Source organism: Pelmatolapia mariae, linkage group LG4 (assembly GCF_036321145.2).
Source record: "Pelmatolapia mariae isolate MD_Pm_ZW linkage group LG4, Pm_UMD_F_2, whole genome shotgun sequence".
Lineage (NCBI taxonomy): Eukaryota > Metazoa > Chordata > Actinopteri > Cichliformes > Cichlidae > Pelmatolapia > Pelmatolapia mariae.
This window is the reverse complement of record NC_086230.1, coordinates 6,295,359-6,317,367: the sequence shown is the minus strand read 5'-3', so window position 1 is coordinate 6,317,367 and position 22,009 is coordinate 6,295,359. Positions and strand designations below refer to the sequence as shown.

The 22,009-nt window shown below is 42.6% G+C and overlaps 1 protein-coding gene across 2 annotated transcripts in view; it reads right to left on the bottom strand.

Moving 5' to 3' along the window:
• LOC134625872 (carnitine O-palmitoyltransferase 1, liver isoform-like) overlaps positions 1-21,684 on the bottom strand; it is a 70,910-nt gene extending 49,226 nt beyond the window's left edge. The window contains exons 1-10 of one of the 2 annotated variants that reach the window (XM_063471194.1): positions 21,591-21,684; positions 18,292-18,434; positions 16,330-16,469; positions 8,230-8,407; positions 7,215-7,316; positions 6,952-7,089; positions 5,217-5,294; positions 4,800-4,907; positions 2,486-2,573; positions 1,890-2,085 (exon numbers count right to left, since the gene is read on the bottom strand). In XM_063471194.1, coding sequence (XP_063327264.1) covers positions 1,890-2,085; positions 2,486-2,573; positions 4,800-4,907; positions 5,217-5,294; positions 6,952-7,089; positions 7,215-7,316; positions 8,230-8,407; positions 16,330-16,469; positions 18,292-18,432 — 1,169 coding nt within the window. In that variant the 5' untranslated portion in view covers positions 18,433-18,434; positions 21,591-21,684. Of the gene's footprint in view, positions 1-1,889; positions 2,086-2,485; positions 2,574-4,799; positions 4,908-5,216; positions 5,295-6,951; positions 7,090-7,214; positions 7,317-8,229; positions 8,408-9,398; positions 9,612-16,329; positions 16,470-18,291; positions 18,435-21,590 lie in introns of those variants that run through there. The other variant, XM_063471195.1, reaches the window with a different exon arrangement.
• Positions 21,685-22,009: the final 325 nt, after the last annotated feature.

Genomic DNA, 22,009 nt, shown 5'->3' with positions numbered 1-22,009 from the left:
AGTGAGTGAGGGCATTAAGAAACAACACACTGACATGTGGGTGTTTCGTGTGTTTTTTTTCACATGTCAAAGGCAAACAGTTCACCAGCAGACTTATTTCTCATGATTGCCAGCACAAACACACATAGGCTATGACTGAACAAAGGCACATGTCCTCATTTCCTTCACAATCATGAGTTGGGTTTGCCACAATTCAGCGTCCTATCATAACACCATGTCTCGTAGGATCCTGCTAACAATCCATTTGCTGATACACGTTAGCTTTTGCACTCTCTCACTTTCTTGGTTGTGTTTTTGTCATGCTTCTACATCTTAGGAAAAAAATTCTAGACATGTGTGTACAACAGACATTACAAATACTAACATGCATGAACTTGAAGAGCTGATCCCTACATTTTTTACACTTTTCTAGCCTTAAAATGTATTTACACTTACTGTTCACATGATTCGTTTCCATTGTTTTGCTTTCAATCATTTCAATGAAGCCAACCCAAACTTTTCCCCAAGGTTTTGAGGAATTAAGAGAGTTAGAAACATTCACACTCGACTAAAGATTGCCCACAGCCAGGAAAACGAGCAGGTGGCTGATTTGACCATTTGAGAATATCCCACTTCTTTGCTTTAATAAACTCCTGGCTTGCTTTGGCTGTATGTTTTGGCTCACTGTCCATCTGTATGATGAAACATCATCTAATCAATCTGACTGCTTTTAACTGGATTTGAGCAGAGAGTCTCCGAACACCTCAAAATTCATGAGTGCCAGTGGCAGCCATGCAAACCCAAACCATCACACAGAGTTTTACAGATGATGTGGTGTGCTTTGGATTTTTCCAATCTATTCTTGAGGCTTTACTTTCATGCAGTCTTCTCTTTATAGTAGACTCGGATATCGATACGCGTACCTCCGGGAAAGTGTTGTTCACTTGGTTGGCTGTTGTGAAGCGGTTTCTCATAACCATGGAAATGACTCTTGGATCAATCATTGTTGTCTTCCGTGGGCGTCCAGGTCTTTTTACGATGCTGAATTCACCAGTGCTTTCTTTCCCTCTCAGGAAGTACCAAACTGTAGATTTTGCCACTTCTAATATTATAGCAAATTCTTGCATAGTTTCTGTTTTAGCAGCTTAAGGATGGCATATTTCCCGTGCATGGAGAGCTCTTTTGACCACACATTGTTAGTTCACAGAATGTTGCTTGCATTTGGAAGATCTAACTTTAAATGAACTCCAAGCCTTTTATCTGCTTAATTGATAATGACATAATGAACTTTCATATGAAACAGCCTTAGAGTCAATTGTCCTATTACTTTTGTCCCTTTAAAAAGAGGGTGGCACATGTTAAGGAGCTGAAACTCCAAAACCAAACTTAAAACTGGGTGCTCTCAAATGAAAGCTGAGTCTACACATTAAGTCCATTGTATAACTAATCATATGTGTCAGTAAAGAGCTCTGATTAGTATATTACTGTGCCATCCAGTGGTCGCACTGTAGCTCGTCTCTGTGAGCTGCCTCTGAGCAACCTGCTAAATATAAAGACAGCAGGTTGAGACAGCTTTATAAAAACTGGCTGTGTTTCAGTAAAGAAATAAAAACAATTGAATTATTTTATTTTAATGAAAGAAAAATGTTGATGTCAACCTTAAAAGGTTTATTCAGTTTTAAAGAACCTCTTATCAATACCACTCCTTAATTACAGACTAGAACCTGTGATTAACTTTTCATATTTCTCCCAAATATTTCACAGTTAGTCAAGTTAGAAAATGTATCAAAATTGCCTACTATAGCCTGTATATAAAAAGGCAAGTCATGTGACATCACCCGCTTTCCCCCGACATTTAGAAAATTCAAACAGCAGCACGCTTGCTGTCAAATTTTTGGAGCCAGTAGTACCTGTCTCCAGCAGTGAGAGCTCCCAGCTTCTCCTCTCCAGGAAGAGGGGGTGAAGCGTCATCCAGGATTCTCTGGATCTGGTATTCAATCTCCCTGGGGGAGAGCAGGCGGCCTGCCCGGTATACCCACAGGCGAAAATAGCGCCCCCTGTGGTACACTGCTACAAACTCGCTGTCTAGCCAGTGCTGGAGCACATCTGCGGAAAAGAGTAGGGCGGTGCCATATTATACAGTCTGCAACAACAAAAAGATATAACCATGAGATGTGTTTACATTGCCTAACGTGTGCAAAACGACAAACCCGGGCATGTCTGAGTGTAAGAGCGCATCAGCCTCCGATGATAATTTAGTACCTGATAATGAACTTCAATACTATACTTCAATAATGCTACTTCAATATCCTCATATCCTGAATATCCTGCTTCAGTGAGGTAATAGAAATAGAATGGGCATATAATAGAAGAATAGCAATTAATAGAATTTAGCAGAGAAACAGCTCCCCTTATTAAAGACACTTGAGCGAGAGAAATACAACTGCAACAATCAAAGTGCATGTTTATGTACTGCATCTACTCTGAGTATGTGTGTGTTTGTTACCAGTCTCGACTCCTGGTGTGCGTGTTGTGTTGAACATCCTCTCACACTGAGCAGCACACAGGGGGATGACGGTACCCGGAACGCGGCTCTAAAGCACAAAGACACAAACACAATGGCTATTTTCCTTTCGTTTTAAATGACATTAAACCATGTGACCCTTAGATAACACAACCCATTCTTATTTGAATCAATGGAAAGCAGCAGCTAGCCACACAACAGCCACTGACCACTAAATACAGCCTACACAGATGGCTGCACCCTTCTGTTGCTCGCTCTTTGAAGGGGAGCTGTAAAAAAGCAAGGTGGGTAGTAGACAGACGATTTTGGAGCACATCAAAGGTTCTGCAGTACCTCAGGAAACAAGAGTCACTGCCAGAATAAACTGACAATCAATGGCATGTGCACCCATATTACACAATGGGCTGTGGACTATCTTCCAAAATTAATAAGTTTAGGACTTTTTACTCTCAACATTACACCTCTGAATTCCCGCAGGAAAGCACCTTAATGGATAACTTTTTAACCCTTTAAGACCCACCATAGAACCAAGTCTGCCAGTTATATCGTTATATTTTTACACATAAACTGATCTCCTGCTATTTTAAAGTGGAGGTTAGTATAGTCATACACTGATGCCCTTCCATCCACAGGAAACAACTCACTTTTATATAGGTTGAGCTTGTATCCTGAAAACTGACCAAATTGGCGAAATTCAATTCAATTTTATTAACAAATTTAACAATTCGATCAGAGAACAGATGGGTTTGGCTGTTGGAGGGGTGCTTTACTGAACTGCAGGTCCTAAAAGAATAAATGCCTTTTTACATGCCAGCCCAGTGATTTCCTTCATCACCACGAAGGAAAACAGTCTGTGTGTGTCCGAGTTTGGTTATTTTTTGTGTCACAGGTTAACCTGCTTATACAGAGACCTCCAGTATGGGCTACTCCAGAGCCTTTTCAACAGAGATAGAAACGACAAGGAGCAGGCGCATCTAGTACACGTAGAGGTGCCGCAAAACCCCAGAGAGCTCAGCAGCCAGCACAACAAATTCTGGATCCTTGGCTTTTAGTTAGCAGTTAGCATTAGCAGCACATGCTGTTTCCGCTGTGAAAGGGCCTTTATGTTTTTTCTGTTTGTTTTATTTTGTTCTGCTTTGTCCTGTTGTACTTGCGATGGCGTTTTTTGTTTGTTTGTTTTTGTTTCTTGTTTCTGTTTCTTGTTTTTGTTTTTTTACTTGTCCAGAGGGATAGGGCTACTATGTAACACAATTACAAGATATGTGAGTGTGTCATTAATCTGTATTCTATTATTTCTGTTCCTTCCTATCCTACGCAAAGCCACCTGAGTCGGCTGGAAGACTGTTTACTTAGCCTGGCTGGGCGAAGGACACTCTCTCAGCTAAACTCAGGATACACACAAGCATGCGCTGTCTACACCGGCTCTCCCTCACCCTTTACCCACCCCTGTTGCTTATCTTGTGTGTCTGTGGTGTATTGACAGTCATGTGCTTTTTGTGCTGGGGTGTGTTTTTCTGTTCTCAAACTGTTCTCCATTAGGAGCTCAGTCTGAGTGGAGTTCTTTTCCCCCCTCCTCCTCTCACCTCATGTTGTGTATTTTCGTTGTTTTTCCCCATCAGTCTCTCTCTGACATGTCTCCCTAATGTAATGTTTGTGTAAAGTATGTTTGGTCATAGGGTTCCTTTGTAAGTGCGCACGTGCCATTTAGCATGCTGCCTGCTGTAACCCATAATTTCCTTCAGGATTAATAAAGTATTTCTGATTCTGATTCAGTTCAAACAGTCATTGTGAAACATACTTGTTTGTTGTTTAACAATTCTGTGTGTATCTGTTTTTCTTTGTTACTTCAATTTAATAAAAATATCTTTGAGAAAAAAAAAAGTATTGTCTTTTATTCTGATCAGTCCAGTTACGTCTGAGACCATGTAATTGGTCTCAGACCAATTACATGGTCTGTAATTTTAATACAGAGGGATTCAGTGGAAATATTGAATCCCTCTGTATTGAATACAGAGGGATTCAATATTTCCACTGAATCCCTCTGTATTAAAACTGAATCTGAACTTTGAATACATCCTGGTCAACATAATAAAACAGGAGCTCATCATTTCAGCCTGAGAGACACTGACCTTTTTAAGATTACTGATGCAAACTTGGAAGATTTTTAAGAATCTGACAGCGATAGGTATCATCAGAATTTTTTTTTTTTTTTAATTTTAAAAACAAACAGCACAACAGACGCAAACACACTCCATCACATTATTTTTCCAATCTGCAGAAATGTGTGCAGCCTCACCGGCTTCAGTTCCTCCCGGTTCACCTTGCGGCGGTAGAGCAGCAGGGCAGTGATTGTGTTCCCTGCCCTGGCCGCCTGCACTGAGGTTGGTGTCACGTACAGAAAATCCTGGAAGGACCACACAAAGGATAGATTTTAAAAAAAGACAACCATCAGAAGATTTTTGATTAAGAACCAAAGGAAGGAGAATGAAATGTTGGATGATTCCCTCATCTCTCTAAAAACATAGCCAACAAGATAAGTCTAAAAGGTTGAGCTGGACTGACAGGAAGCTCAAGTTTAAAAATGACAACAGGATATGAGGTGTTATTTTAAGCAAGATCATTGGTAAAGAAAATAAAACATTCTGACTTTAATATAATTCCTAACCTTAGTTCAGAATGTAAACATGTAATTATATAAAGAAGCAGTGGTTACCATTCCATAGTAGTTACTGTTGACCATTATGGGACCTCGGCTCCTTAAATAGACGTATTCCTCCCACCAGTCACTCACCTAGAGCCAAAACAGGAATCTAAAGTCTTTGTTCTTTTCAAACCAGAAGCACAAAGCATGAGGATTAAAAATTGCAAAATGTATTGCTTTACAGTTGCAAGCTTTATAAGAAAACTTGCAAATAAAAAGGGATAAATTACATTATGCATCAGCAGTGTCAGTAAGGGCACGCTGACAGTGCACCACAGAGCAGTGACTCAAACCTGTAACAGTCAAACTCAGCACCTGAACAACACACAGCTCCTCAAATTTAAAAAGTTCAAACACGAGGACGTATTGTAGTGATAACAGAGGTCGTGACGATTTTCAATATACAAGGAGGACAACGCTAACAATTTGCTTTTTAAATAAGTACTGCGTCACTTCTGTCAGTTGTCACTCACAGATTACAGAGCTGGCAAAAGAACGTTTACTCAAGTAAAAGTTTACTGTGCCCAAGCATTAGTCTGAGGTACTTTCATTAATAAAAATGCAAATACTGAACTTATGCATTACAGTTCTCCCTTGCTATATCGCGGTTCACCTTTCGCAACCTCGGTGTTTCGCAGATTTTTTTGTGTGCAATTTTGCATGGTTTTTTTTTCTTTTTTTCTTTAAATACAGCACATTGTGTTCTGCGTCCTGATTGTTTGACAATGGTCTACAGCCAATCTCGTGCCATGTTTCCTGTACAGTACAGAATGCATTCAGCTTGTCAAATTTACATAAATCTTGGATCGCCAGCAGTGTGACTCTGAAGTGCAGTACTGTATGTTTGTAAGCTTTCTCCCCAACAAACACAACAATGTCGACGAAACGTTGTCACCTGCGTGTTCCTTTGGTTTCTGGACTTATTTTTCTACGAAGGTTTGAACTTTGAGAGTGTCTAAACAAGAGAGAAAAGTGTGAAAATGTTCATGTCTGTCTGAGAAAAGTGTATAAAATTGTGTAGTGAGGGTTTTTACAGCCTTAAAACATCTATAATAATTGTAAAAAATAAAGTTGGCTACTTCACAGATTTCACCTATCGCGGGTTATTTTTAAAACGTAACCCCGGTGACAAATGAGGGACCACTGTATATGCTTTAAATAATCATTAAGAAGACGCTATACTTTTCTGTACTAACAGGCGAGGACAGGAAACATCTGTGGCACCTTCACATTAATATGAAGGCTGTAAAGCAACTCACTGTGAGCGACACAAAGTGTTTGTCAAAACTGCAGGAGGGCCACCACAAACACATTTAACTCATTCAAAGCTCAGAGCCAGAAGCCTCAGGTTAAAAGCAGTTAAATGATGTAAAGAGGCCATGTCCTGTGACCTGATGAAGTTGTTAACAAGCTGGAAAAATGATGAAAATAACCGACATTTGTGTTGTTATATAAACCCGCTGCACCTGCTCTGGCAAGGTAAAAAAAGCAGCCATACACAAATCCATTTTCATGAAATTATTGGGGAAATTGTAAAGTTCAGTAATTTATTTTATTATAAAAATGATATTATGCACTGAAGAAGATTGTTTTTTGTTTGTATACAGTGTCAATTCATTTAGTTTGGACAAAGGTCAGGGTGTGTTGCCCTTGAGCATGAGTAACTCTGGGTTAGTCAATGACCCATACACCCTCCTGTACCCCTCGCTGTCAGCTGCACTGTGTGTACTTCCTGCTGAATACCTACATAGTTGGTGGCCCACAGAGCTTTAAGTTTCAGGTAGCGTTGGAGGCGGTTCCCCAGATTCGACTCAAACTCATTGGCCAGGTCTGTCATGCGTTTAAACTCCGGGTCCATCAGCAGAGGACGCACCGACTCCAAGTACTGATAACAGCAAACATTCAGACAGCGTTAATCTGATTCTCATCACAAGATGATAAGGATAAGGATAGGGAGAGAAAACAACCTTAAATGCGACACCATGTGTTCAGGTGTATGTTCACACTCACCCTGCTCACTGTGTCTTGGATGGCTGGAACGGGAAGGTGAGGTAGAGACGACTGATAGCTGTACAGCAAAGGCTTCCTGCTTGACAGCAACCTCACCAGAGGCTGAAAGAAACAGAGGTCAAAGAGGGGAGACAGTTTTAGACAGATATTGCAGACAGCGTGTTTTCAAAAAGAAAATGTAATCTTATCCCTAAAAGAGATTTTCTATCTTTTAAAACAAAAACCCTCAGTCTTTGACTATTAAAGAGGGCTGGGTGTGATCTTTATCCCAGGAGGAGGTTTAATGAGAATGAAAATAAAGTTTCTTTAAAGTAAAGCTCCCTTTCAAAGTTCCCTTCCAGCTAGGAGGCAGATACTGCTCCAGTCCAAGACTGAATAACCGGAGCTGCAGTTCGTTTATTTAATCATCATTCTTTTCAAAACCAGACTCCATGGACCAATCCTCCAAGATCAGATAAATTCCTACTTCTAAGCAAAACTCACGCTTAAGCGAGTATTAAGTGTTGCTGTAAATCATCACCAGCAGTAGTTGAATTTTTTCTCCCAGTCAGGGCTTCTGCAGGCTTGACAGTGTGTGCTGCCATCTACTGTAGATAATAGATGAGCTCAGAAGCTCGAACAAGCCCCACTTAAATGGAATTAAACTACAAGAATGTGGCAAAGCAAATAATCCAGTGAGACTGTTACTCTTTCAAATCAGAGAAACATGTTTAAAACAGCTTTACATCATTTCATGTTTGCAACATTTTTGGACGTGTTATGTGCTTGAAAAGAAAACGGGGGGGAAAAAAAAAAAAAAAAAAAAAAGCACGCACACACACACACACACACAACACTATAACATAAGGAACCATTCAGCCTAAAAATAATCAACATGCAACTTTTGGTTCATGTTATCCAACATAAATATTACGCTCGGTTCAGGAAAAAATTAATGCAATAACTCCTCGAGTTCAACACACGCACACAGCAGCCTCTGGAGGAAGCTGAGGTACTGAGCAGGAACGTGGCTTACCACCCAGACTTTGGTGGTGTTAGACATCCGGCCGTGCTTTTCAAACATCCACTGGTGGTAGGACAGCAGCAGTTTGAGGCAGAACCTGAGGGCGAGGATGAGGGAGAGCCACAGCAGAGTGCTGAAGACCAGCGCTGACACCATAGTCTGACCCTGGGTGCTGAGGGACACGTGGAGACTGCACAGAGAGAGTGAAATCACTTTAATGATGCGAGCAGCTACAAGGAAACTTTTTCAATAGACAATAAATAATACAATCTGAATGGAAGCTGGGAGGAACAGTCTTGATAAGTGACCTTTTTAAGTGATGTCCCATTGCTCTGTTTGTTACTTTAACAAACAGAGCAATGGGACAAGTCCCATATCTGATAAAAAATAAAAAACACAATTTTTGTAATTTTGCCTCTACACACCACCATGGTAATTTACAGCCATATTTATAGGCAACACTCAGAGTCCAGCCCAGAGAGGCTCAGATTAGGGGTGCAACGATACACAAAATTCACGGTTCGGTTCGATACTTTGGTGTCACGGTTCGATATTTTTTCGATACAAAAAAATGTTCATGCCTTTTTAATTTGTCATTTATTAAAATTATAAATATATATTTTAACTCAAAAGTACAGTTTTTAAATTTAATGTTGCTGAAACAACAAAGTAATAAATCTATCTGATCGAGAAATCACTCATCTTTGGAAAAAGAGAGTTTATTACAGAGAAATGGCTCTTTCCAAAATAAAAGCTATACTATACGCTTCTTCTGGGCTACATTCTCAGCAGCATATTAAACATATCAGGTCCCCATAAGGAGAAGTCATTTAGACAGCTAACGGCTGTCTAAATGACTCTGGTAAAGTTTGTAGCATGCGTGCTTGTTGTTTTTGTCTGCTTCCACTTGTCTTTGCACTAGGATGATGTCGGAGTAAATGTGCAGTCATATTCGTTGTTCCCACTAGTGCTGTCAGCGTTAATCTCCTTGAAATGACGTTAACGCCACAACACGGCAAATCTCCGTTAACGAGCTACCGCGGATCGCCCCGTGCGTGGGGCTGTACGGCGTCAACACGTTAACAAGCTAACTGCGCTAACGCACTAGTTCCCACCAATGTAATTGAGCATTGCGTGGCACATCCGACATGCTGTTTTACTTTTGTCCATGACGCGCTTACCTTCAGGGTCATACTTCACATAAAAACCAAAATAGTTCCAAACGCCAGATCTGAATGAGGGTGGGGGAGGTTCAATTTGCCATGTTGCAATGAGCAACTTCTGTCTCGCTAGCTTGCGCTGCGCTCAGTGGATCTGCGCTCGACAGTGCAGCCTAGGCGGATAAGTCGAACGCAGATCCACTGAGCTCTCAACACAGACAGCATCGTCAGAAGAAAAGTTGATAAAATAAATTAAAAATTATGTATTGTTCGATACATATGCGTACCGAACCGAAAGCACTGTATCGAACGGTTCAATATCGATACGAGTATTGTTGCACCCCTAGCTCAGATATAACCAGACAACTGCCTGGTAACCAGCTTCAAATGTGAGGTAATAAGCTGTATTATCTGATTACAGCTACACTAAACACCAATCTGAAGTATTTTTATCTACAGCTAAGAACTGATGCAAAAATAGACTTCAGTGTTAGTGACCAAGACATCCTGTAACAGCAGCTTTTAGATTCCAGTGGCTTCAAAAACTGCTGCCTTTGACAGGTTAACACAAAATTATAAAAAAATAAATAAATAAATCTGTTCTTGATAAATGCAGTTCTCCCTGAATAATCTGTTACTTTGGCAAAACTGAGAGTGTGCATTTCACTCACATAGCTCGTGTTTAATCTCACCGTGAGGCTTCTGACAGTATAAAAATACAACAGCAACACCTAGTGGGCCACTGAGGAAGTGAACTGTGCATAGTATTAAAAACAATAAGATGTTAGGATATTAGATTGCATTTAAAAAGTCATAAACTCATAATGAAGGCAACAAGCATGGGCAGTTCAGGTTTTTTTTCTGTAGCCTAGTACTGCATTTGTACAGCTTAGTAATCAGTAAAGTGAGTTTTGACTCTCCTGGGAAACCTCGGTTCCTAGCGTTCAGGTGGATGTAACTGAGACACACCACCTACCTATCAGCTGTTGGTGAAGGCACTTGCTGATGGCAGCGGTCGTGCATCACTGTCCCAGCAGGACAGTGCACCCCACCATACCACAAAACTAGTCAGGAACATGACGAACGGTCAGAGATGTTGACCCGGTCTCCAAACTCCCCAGATCCCAATCCGAGCCAGGATGTTTGAAAAACAAGCCCAATCGCGGAGGCCCAACCCTACAACCCCAGGAACCCAAGGATCTGTTGCTAATGTCTCCATTCCCCCTGGAGTCCCACGTCCATGCCCCGACGGGCCAGAGCAGTGTTGGCACCATGAGAGGGGACCTACATAATATTAGACAGGTGGGTTTAATGTGGTGGATGATGAATGTGTGCACTGATGATTGAGACATGTGATCACCCTTACACTCATGTTGGTTTCAGTTACATAACATTCATGTCACATGTTCAGCTACAGTCGTTAGTATGAATGTCACTGTTTACTTTCACCATGCCCTCTGTCCTGCCAGTTATATTCATCTGTTTATTAACCTTGATGTCTGAAATGACTCCGAACATCATGAACATGAGGGAGTGAATCAGTAATGGTTTATGCAATAATCCAAAGCTACAGTTAGTAGTCAGGCTGGTAGGAAAGTAGAGGAAAGTTCAGGTTTAAGCACCACACCCACAATCCTCTGTACTGACTCATCTTGTTAACATGCTGAAAAACCTCCTATACATGTATACACAACTCCAGCCCTCCTCACTGTAAGGCCTTAGAGTGGTGCTGCAACTTTAAGGTGGAAAAACTCACACACTTGGAAACAGTTCAACTGGACACATAATTCCAGTCCTAGTTATCACAGCAGTTATTGTCATATGTTCCCCATGAGATGTTTTTAATAAAATGTTTCAGGTTTCTGACTCGCGGCATCATCAGTGCTGTCACCATTAGCAGCAAGACAGCACAGGGACATGAGTGAAACTGTGGGCAAATACAGTGTGCAGAAATAAAAGCTACTAAGCAACATAAAAACACGAGTGAGCAAGAGCAAAACTTCCAGAACAGCATGACATCAAAGACATAACAACTGAACTGAGAAGGTAAGGAAGATGCTGGGCTTAAAATAAGCATCACTATACTGGTCATAGGATGTTCAAGATGGGCTATACGTCTTCCAACAACTGCTCACACTGTCTAGCAAATACACCGGACAATTACATCCACGCTCTTTGGTTCTGTCCACCAGTTCAGAAGTTTTGGCGTGAGATATGTGAAGACTTATCAAAGTGTCTGAAATGTAACATTCCAACTAGGGCTGGGTATCGTCACTGATTTCTAGAATCGATTCGTTTCCGATTCACAAGGTCCCGAATCGATTCAATCCACGATTTGATTCAATTCGATTCGATTTGATTCAATTCGATTTGATTCGATTTGAATCTGGGAAATTTTGATAGTCAGAAATATTATAATTCAGATCAGTACATTTACATATTTTTGTATCTATAAAAAGGAAGCTGACACACGCAAGACTTTATCAAAGGTGTGAGCGTCACAGCAGATGCTTTTGTGTCAAAGTAGCTGAAGATAAAACACAGAAAAACATGAAGGTGGTTTTCCTGGCCTGGGATTTTATAAAAATATTCTGCAGTACATCAAAAACAAAAGAAAACCATTAATCAACATATGAACATTACCTCTGAAGTTACAGAGGTTTTATTAGAGACACGGCTAAGCGTTTTGCATTTTGCATAATTTTAAAAAGTTTAAATTTGTTCAGTATTGAACGGCAGAAATTAGGTTTTCTTTTCGGGAGTATGTAAAACGAAAAAAAATTAAAACAGCGGCCGACAGCGCTATAAACAACGGTAGACTTGTGCGAGAGAGAGAGAGAGAGAGAAAGAGAGAGCTGTGCATGAAGTGTGATTTTTATCGTGGGAGAAGCAAAACAGTAAAAGTCAGAATGAATTCATGACGATGTTGATGTGAAGCGTAGTTTGGATCTTCTTTTGCTGCTGGTTCGGTCAATATTGTTTGGAGAGAGATAAAACTAACAGCTTTAGAATCAGCGCAAAAAGGGCGTGAACACAAAGCGCGGACCCGCCGAAACATCAGAATCAGCGAGCTGTCGCCTTTCAGCGTGTCTGTGCCGTCAGGTGAGAAAGGCGACATCTCACTGATTCTGATCCGCGGGTCCGCGCTGTGTATTTACGTCTTTGTGTAGAATGCGTGTACCTGCTCTCATTTACTGTCTTAGCTGTTTGGTGGTTGTTGAAATTTTGTGAGATTTCACCTGAGATTCTGGCACTTCGGGCAAAATAAATTTATATTAAAAAATCGATTCAGGATTTTAATGAATCGATTTCACGTTATCCAAGCCAGAATCGATTTTAATCGATAAATCGATTATAAAAACCCACCCCTAATTCCAACCTCCCCTTTAGTATGCTTGCTGAGCAACTTGGATGAGGTCACTGCAGAAATAAACACAGCCCACATTGTTTTTACGGCCCTATGCATTGCCAAGAAAACGGTCCTCCTTAACTGGAAAAATAAAAATAATCTTAATTCTAATCAATATAAAAACCATCTAATAGATCACATTAGTCTTGATACAGCCTCTGCCACCACATTTGATCAATCCCTTTGGGCCCCTTTGATCGGCTTCATCACCTAGTGGGGGTGGGGGGGGGGTCATGGTTTGGTCCTGCCTTCGCTATTGTGGTTGATATGGGGGTAGGGACGGCCTTAGGGCGTCTGGGGAGTCCCTAGGGACGTTTTCCCTGGAGGGCCTAACCCGGGGGATGTGGCCATGACCTGGTTAGGGGCTCTGGTGGCTCCTGGATGGTGTTTCCCTTGTGGCTGCGTACAGCGGATATGGGGGAGGGTCTGTACTGGCGGATGTTGGTTACTGGCCTGGTGTTCTGGTTGCCCCCGGGTGGGTCCGGGACGGGCGTGGAGGCTTGGGGGTCTGGGTGTGCTCCGCCCAGGTCTGGGGTGCTGGCAGGCTTGGGTCCTGGCTGTTGTGTCGCCGGGGCTGTGGGCGGGTGGGTGCAGGGGGGCTCAGCCCCAGTGCGGGGGACCTCTGGTGCATCAGCCAACTAGGGGGCTCTCTAACTGGTGGGGAGGCTGTTATATCTTTGCAGGTGGTCTCCTCTCTACAGGAGCTCACTTTGCAGGTGGGGGAGAGATATAGGAGAGGTAGAGAATGAACTCAACCTGGGTGTCTATTGTCTTGTGTAGTTTGAGAGATGATTGGATGATGGGGTGGGTGCAGTTTTCTCTGCGGTGGAGTCGGGTGGGCTGCCCCGGACTCTATAGGGCTGGGCGGTGCTGCTGCTGTGGGCCCCGGTCCGGATGGGCCTGGGCCCCCTTGCCCTGGTGGGTTCCAGAGTTGGGGGTGCCTACTGGGGTCAGCGGGGGAGCTGGCCCCAGGGAGGGGCAAGCGGCCCCTCCCTTTCTTCCCTCCCCATCCTCAGCTACCTCCCTCTTCCCGCTCTACCACACCCACCCACACACGCAGGGCTTGGGGTGCAGATATGTCACCAGGGTGCAGGGGAGGCACTCCCCCTCTGTCCCCTTCTGGCCACCTGTGCCTCAATTTTATTCTGCAACCTAGACATCCACATTACTCACACTCTCACATAACACATACATATAGGGCCTTGGGGGTGGGCACGTTTTACAGCATCCAGAGGATGGTCGGTGTATTCCAACCCACCTCTGGCGCTGGTGCCCTACCCTCAATTTTAATGCATATAGACACTGAGGGTTTTCGGGAGGAGCCGTGCTGCTCTCTGGCAGGAAGCACCATGCTCTCCTGTGTTTTAAATGCACTTTAGAACAGCACACAGCAACACTACATATGAGCGGGCGGAGGGAGGTTTGGGGTCTTCTCTCACCCCGGTTCTGTTAGCCGTCAGGGGTGGGGGGCTGGGAGGAGGTGCTGGCCGTCAGATTGGGGTCTGGGATGCAGGGCCTCCCTGCTACTGCAGATAAGGAGGCGGTCCGCTTGTCTCCACCCCAGAGAGAAGGGTTACACCTCCTGGGTCTAGGTGCGGCTTGCCCCTCTGGGGGCGGGGGTACCTGGACCTGGGATATAGAGTATGTTTGGGGAGTGTGATTGTCTGTGCAGTGTCTATTTGTGTCTGTCTACACGTTGGGTAAGTTGCTGAGTATTTGGTTGTGTATATGGGGGTGGGAATGCACGTTTGAGTCTGCGTGCGCCTGTTCGTCTGTGTCTATATGTCAGGTTGGGTCTTGGACTCAACCTCTCTGGGAACATCGCAGGCCCTCCAAAGTACGGAGGCCTATCTCCCCTCACCACACTTCCTGCCGGTGGCTGATGCCCTCAGACGTTGGTGTGCTGGTGGTTCTTGTCGACTGGGGCTGGGCACTCATGTATGTACCGGCTCACTCCTGGTGGCCGATTGGCGGGGCCTGGCGCCTGTGGCCCAGCTGGGCCCCTTCTGGGGGGTGGGGTGCCCTCGGGCCTCTGGGCCTGAAGCTCGGTCCTCTCTGGCGCAGCTGGCTGCCGGCAGAGCCCGCGGGAACGCCACTGCAACCCCCTCTGGCCTCTGCTCCGTGGCTGCTGGGTGACCTCTCGTTTGGGGCTCTACTCAGCTCTTCCCAGGAGGGTGGCACGGTTTCCCCCCTTTGGTGGTCCTCCTTGGGTCCTCATATTCTGGGGCCTCTGGATGTCTGGGGCCTGGATCTCCTCCATTCCTGCTTCATGCCCTGGGGGACGGGGCTATGGCTCCCCACACTCCCTAGCAGATCGTTACATGGAGAAACCTTTGGAACACAAGCATGCTTATCCTCACAGGTGTACACACGGGTGTTCACAGACACAAACTACACCTTTCTTGGCTGCTACCTCAAAGCACATTGTGCGCTGTCTATCTTGCGTGCTGCACAATAACATTTAATATTTAGTATCTACTGTTATCTACTGCTAGCTAGTTTATTGTGATGGTGCTGTATTTATTATGTTGCTGTTTTTTGTTTGTTTGTTTTCTCTTCTGTTTTTTTTCCTCCATACAGGTGATCCAGGTGTTTTGTTTGTTTTCTCTTTCTTTCTTCTCCCCTTTCTCACCATCTCTTCTCCCCTCTATTTTTCTTTCTCCCTGTCCTATCCCCCAGTCATGTCTGTCCCGACTGTAACAACCGAAAATAAAATAAATACATAATTATAATAAAGGTCAATCAAATGGACCAATATGGCAAGGCCATGATGATCCACTTGGTAAAGTAAATCCACTTGGCATCTCTCTTGGCCTTAAGACAACAATTCTGATGGCTAAAGATCCAAACGGGACAGGGGGAAAGAAGGAAATAAATAAATAAATAAATAAATAAATAAATAAGCATCACATTATAGTTTCTTGACACTTGATTTGTCTGCAGAACTCTGAGAGAAGTTCGATCATTCATGGGCCTTGCTCGCTTGCTCGCCAAAAGCTCCTTGGGGAAGATACAGAGCTGCTCTCGAGGTGTTCTTCACAATGGGAATGATTGACAGAACAGCGCTTAGATGTAGAAAAAGAACAAAAAAGTGCCGTGTGAATGGGTGAATGAGACATGCTGTATGAAGTGTTTTGAGTGATCGAGTAGAGAGTAAAAGTCTATTTACAATTGGTAAGTCAGATAAAGTACCCATGAACCATTTTACATTTTCACCACTTCATGCATCCACCAATCATGGTAGACTTCATCATTCTCTGCTGCACGCACACACATACACACGACTTGCGTCTGCCTTCGTCCCTGTCGTCACCCACAGCAGACGAGATAAGAGCAGAGTTTACCCTGATGAAGCTAAATTATGATTCCATGTGCTCACCTATTTTTGCACCTTCAGATTTGTTACTTTGATTAAAAAAACAACAACAACAACAACAACAACAACAAAATTATGGTCTAATTTGTCTACTCTGCATTATCAAATCATTTTGATAAACATTTGCCTATTTAAAGATCAAAACCACTGACATTGCCATTGTGTACCTTAGCGGCAGGTGCTGCTGTATCTTAGTGATGAGCCCCATGCTGGGATCCGACTGCATGTACATGGTGGCCAGGATTCCTATGGCAACAAAGAGCCAGGATGACGGGCTGGCGGGGTACACTCCTTTAATCAGACTGTTCTGTTAGCAGAGAAAAAGAAACAGGCATTGGGATTATTCAGCGGTGGCTCTGAAACAAAGTGCAGGTCAGACCTTCAGAGGTGAAAAACCATCTTCCATTAGCAGCTTTAATAAGGAACACATTACAGATGTGAATATGATCCAGCACGCCTGCACTGGTTTCACAGCTGTGTCGTTTCAGATCATTTTTATAAACTTTCCTCTAAAGCCAAACATGACACTGATGTGTTTCTTAATGTTCTAATCATGAGTGGGAAAACATTTGTGGGTTTCAACTGTGTTTGATCATTTGATTTCATACACTCACCAAGAAACACTGAAGGTTACAAAGAGATGTAATAAACTTGCTACTGAGCACAATGACTTCACACAAGTGGTGATGCAAATATTAACAGCAGTCACCCAGAAGGGCAAACATGCATATCAGTACATGTTATCAAAGACTCATCATACCAGGGTTACCCAGGTGGGAATTAAGACTACGTAATACTGCCATGTGCAGTCAGCCCCATCCTGGACACGAATGACCCGCCTACATAGGAGCCCCGCCTACTTCTCACAAAGGTAACAACAAGTAGAGAGTGCCGATTTAGCAGAGACACTGAAATTAATCAATGTTCAACTGCATACAGATTTCTGATGTGTGGCAGTATAAAACAACAAGTGAAGCATGTAAGTGAACGCAAAATAGAAAATGTAATCCTCTTGCAGCTGAAATGTTAACAAATTTTATATATTTTTTTATTTTTAAAAAGTAACAATGAAAGCATTCCCTTCCTGATTAATGGTATTCCAAGTATACCACGATAACTGTCAGTGAAAATTAAATATTATGAAAAACAGACATCATGACAAGACAATTAACAACATTTAACCTGTTTGTTTGCATTACTGATGAAGCTCAACACAGACAGGCCTTCTCTGGATTTTAGTTGCTGAACAAATGCTAAAAACCGAATCAGTCGATATCATTACAGCGGTGGTTATCCAATTTCTGCCATGAGCAGAGATTTCTGCTTCAGCTTCTCTGTGAACTTGCATTAAAAAAAAAAAAAAAAAAAAAACAAAAACAGAAGAGCAGCTGACAAGAATTCAGTGTTCAGATGTGTTGCCAGCAGGGAAGCTGCACACTCTGCAACATCAAACCCAACATGGTTGAAGGGCGTTTCTCCCGTTTCTGCTTTCCTTTTTCAGTTTTCATTTATTGGCTGCTATAGACGCCAATACCAATATATCTGCAAATAGCTAATATTGATAGATGTTTTGGCCCCGCTGATAAATCCATCAGGTACAAATCAGTAGAGATATTACAATAAAAAGTCCAAAGTCTAGGTTTTATTTTCATTTCAGTTAACTAAAATATTTTTCTCTTATTAATGCTTACAGATACAGACAGGTTTCACAGCAACATCAAAGCACATTCTGCAGGTGTTTCAGGAGCACGAGTCCATAGTGAGACTGCAGGTGGACTGTAGTGTTTAAAGCTGAAACCCTTTATCAAGCAGGAAGAAACATTTCGCCTGATACAAGACTTGCTTTAAAGCAGTTTGTTACCTCTGCTCCTGCACAGGTGATGTAACCACGATCACAGTGATAACATGTGCCAACCATTCCACCTGGAGTTTCCTTAAACAATAAACATTTATGGGATTCTTGTGTCTTTTTCCCCAACAACAACAATTATCAAACTAGTACAATTTTGCAGTTTCAACATTCAATATATCTTTGTATTCTAATGAAATAAATGCTTTAAATGAACAGTAAACAACTTTTTTTAAATAAATCGTACACAGCCTGATTAGTCTGGGGTTGTGATGCTCACCCTCACGCGGCTGACTCGCTTCTTCCAGGATCGTACTCCAGACAGGTAGATCTGGTTCAGCGCCTGGTAGGACAGCTGCAGATCGATGCCCTCTGGTGTTATGGTGAACTGGAATGCCACTGCCTGGTGGGCCTCGGCCATTTCTATGGAAACACAAGTAAAGCACAAATGTAAACACCAAGAGGAAGCGGTGTTTCTTCTGATCCAAAACTAAACTTCAATATCTGCAGCCTGGAAACCATTATGACTTTGACTGGGATTGTGGAGAAAAATGTGAGCAATTACAGATAAGATTTCATAACCTGTAAATTTCTGGCTTGCTTTAGGAGTGAACAGCTAATTTGATAAGGCTCAACCTAGCTCTCTGCGCGATATTGTTATACTAATTTAATGCATCATTGGAATGTTGTTGTCTCACGGCAGCCCCATGAACACAGAGTACATGCTGCTCAATGTTTGACTAAGCCTACAGTTGCACAGTCTGTTTCAACACTGAATTGTGTGTATGTAAACAGCAGCCACCACACTGACACGTCTCATCCTCGGTGAGCTCCACAAACCACATTTAATAACTTCAGTGGCATTTCTGGAACAAGCTAGACTGTGGCTTGTATAATTGTGTAAAACTCATTTTTTTTCCTATTAAATTTAAAATTTCTGATCAGGATTTGGCAAGTCTGAGCAAATACCATCACACCCTGAGCTGCAGACAGACAGGCTTAACTGGGGGAACACAAGTCTGACAGGCGGTTTCACTGGAGGTCTGTCTAAATAATCTTAGTCATCGCTGTGCTGCTTCTTGTTAGCGAAAACATTACATCACTGGTTCCTCTCGTGGTTTTTGCAGCAAGGGTTCTGTTGAGGGGCAGGAGAAGAGCCTGGAGGGGCCACATAGTTAAAATGCAGCATAATCCAGGTCTGTTGCAGACTAAAAGTTTCAAGTGAGAGATGGTGACGTAACACCCATAAAGTTACAGAAAGTATTCAACATACAATCTTTGAAGTCACGTTGCAGGGAGCGTGTTTGTGTTATTGCTTCCTCTGCTCGCTGCGCAGCCGAGCGACTGATTGCCACACATTTCCTCATTACTCACTTCCAACAACTATTTCTCTGCTGGTGTGTGTGAACGTGGGGGGGTGGATGTGGACAAGCGGACACTGTCTCACAATGAGTGCATTTGCTGACACTTTGCCCAAGGACACAGATCTGTTGTGTTCTCGGGAGGACCAATTAATGATCTGGATTCATCCATAACCATAATGTCTTAACCCAAACAAGGTTTAACAGCCTTGTTTAAAAGCCCCACAGTGATGGATGTCATTAGTCAGGAGGTTCACGCTTGCTTAAATAATAATATTTTGTGAGAAAAAAATAAAAATTGATGATGCTTCAATCTTCAACTGACAATATTTGTATGTGTTTTTGCTGACTAACTTAATAACTTGCCCGATACAGGATTGTAGCAGCTCAGCAGTTCTGGGTCTTCTTTAGTCACCATTTTTTTTTCATGATACTTCAAATGTGAAAAGTCTGGACTGCACGCCGTTCAGCAGCCAGACTCTTCTACTAAAACGCCATGCTGTTGTAATAAGTGCAGTGCGTGGTTTAGCATTGTTTTGCTGAAATATCCCAGGCTCTCCCTGTAAATGAGGTCATTTGGATGGAAGCAGATGTGCAAGCTACAAATCGCACAAATTCTTTTTTGAACGCTTAATTTCCTCAGTTCAAACATTTGATGCATTTTCTCTGTTCAACTCAAAATAAAATATGGGTGTATGAAATTTGCAAATCTTTGCAGTCTGTTTTCATTTACATTTCACCCAGTGCACCAGCTTTTTTATAACCTTGTACTGTTTTTGTAGTTACACTGTTAAACTGCTTTAGTGTCAAACAGTTACACACTTCACTTGGAATTTCCAGGAAAAACACCACTTGGGATGCTTTTGTGCTTACACCTGACTTATGCTGTGTCACTATAATGTTGCTGCTGCTGGCAACTTGTGGCAATATATTTATACTCTAAACGAGGTAGTCTGTCATCAGTGAAAGCCACGACAGATGTTTTCCACCCCTTATATTTAAACTAAACAACTACACTTTCCCCCCACCTATGTCACCAGAAATAGGTGAAACAGACACTTGACAGTGACACTTGAACTGTCACTGGCTTTGCACACTTTGACTGCCATTGCACCTTTTCTAAATGACCTCTCTAAATTCCTATAGGGATTCCAGTCCTGTGTGACTAAGCGTCAACAGGCTTTTATAGAGGCTATAACACTAAGGAAACACACAGGTCCAAACAACAAACAACGTTTTCATTGAATAGGAAGTATTTTAATACATAACTAATGTTGGCTCTTGACCAAAAAACAAAACAAATTGTTCTAGTAACGTTAGTAAAACTACAAAGTGGAGTGTCCTGATGAAGCATCTGAACAACGTAGACAAGCTGGTTTTTCCTGCCGTTAGCGCGCCCGCGCACGAGGAGGCGCGCGTGCACACGATTGTATCAACATATACTAGCTTAATGTAACGTATAGCCAGTAGGAAAGCTATTTCTAGCTTTTTAACACGGAAGTTAAACTAGCACACACCAAACACGGGTGCTTTAAACAGTGGTTTTAAACTCTTACAAGTCTACTTAACTACTATCTTAATTATCTTACCGACCCATCTTTCAGACTGAGAGTTAGATGCCATAATTAGCTTCGTCAAACTTTCTTTTGACATGTCTTGCATATTCTTGTTTGTATGTTTCTATATTTACACCCGCCCATGGCACAAGGTCAAGTCCAATGAGTCAGTTCTGTTTGGTGTAAGGGCTTCTCCCAACTCATCAAATCAATACAAGGGAATAACGATAGCAGATTTGAATATCGGGGAACTTTCCCACCACCAACCCGTCCTGGATACGGCTGAGCTCCTTCCATTCTTGGTAAAGAAAATGCCAACAGTGCAGCCACCCTGCTCACTCACCATCACTTCGTTATGTAATCGCTTCTCAGTGCGGAGCGTGAGCTACCAAACAAAAACAGCTGCCACTAAAGCCACACACCGAGAACACTTGTGTGAACTACACCGTGTTAGTTAGCATATATATACTGCAAGTGCACATTACTCCCATTTCACTTCAACTTCACAGTGGGCCATTCATGCTCGACACCAACTTCCACCCCGCGAGATGAACAAAAGCCAAGAGCGCGGAAAATGTCCAGAATAGTTTAAACTGAGAAATTTGATTTTTTTTTAAAGGTCGCAGTTCAAATAGTGGTCTTCAAAGTTAATCTAAACGTACCTCTGCAGTTTTTCGAGGTTTCTCCGTGTGAAGTTTAATACGCAGACACTGGCACGAACCACACCTCCTCCAGCCACAGAGTGCACGCCACAGATTGAAACCTCCAACTGCTCCGCCGTCTTTCAGAGCTGGCAGAGATCGTCTCTGTGTACAAAGATGCTGCACTCTCACACTCTCATGGGCCTTAATGTGTAAGCATAATGGGCATATGGCAATTAACATGAAATTGACACAAAGTTATAAAAATACATAGAAAGGAAGTGTGTGTGTGTGTGGGGGGGGGGGGGTATTTATGTCACTTTGACATAAATACATTTAAGGCAAATGTATTTATGTCAGAGTGAGACGTCTTCGCTGTAAATTTCTCCACAAAAAACTACTAATTCTGTGAGTGTAGGAAAACCCGCCCACTTGTGATT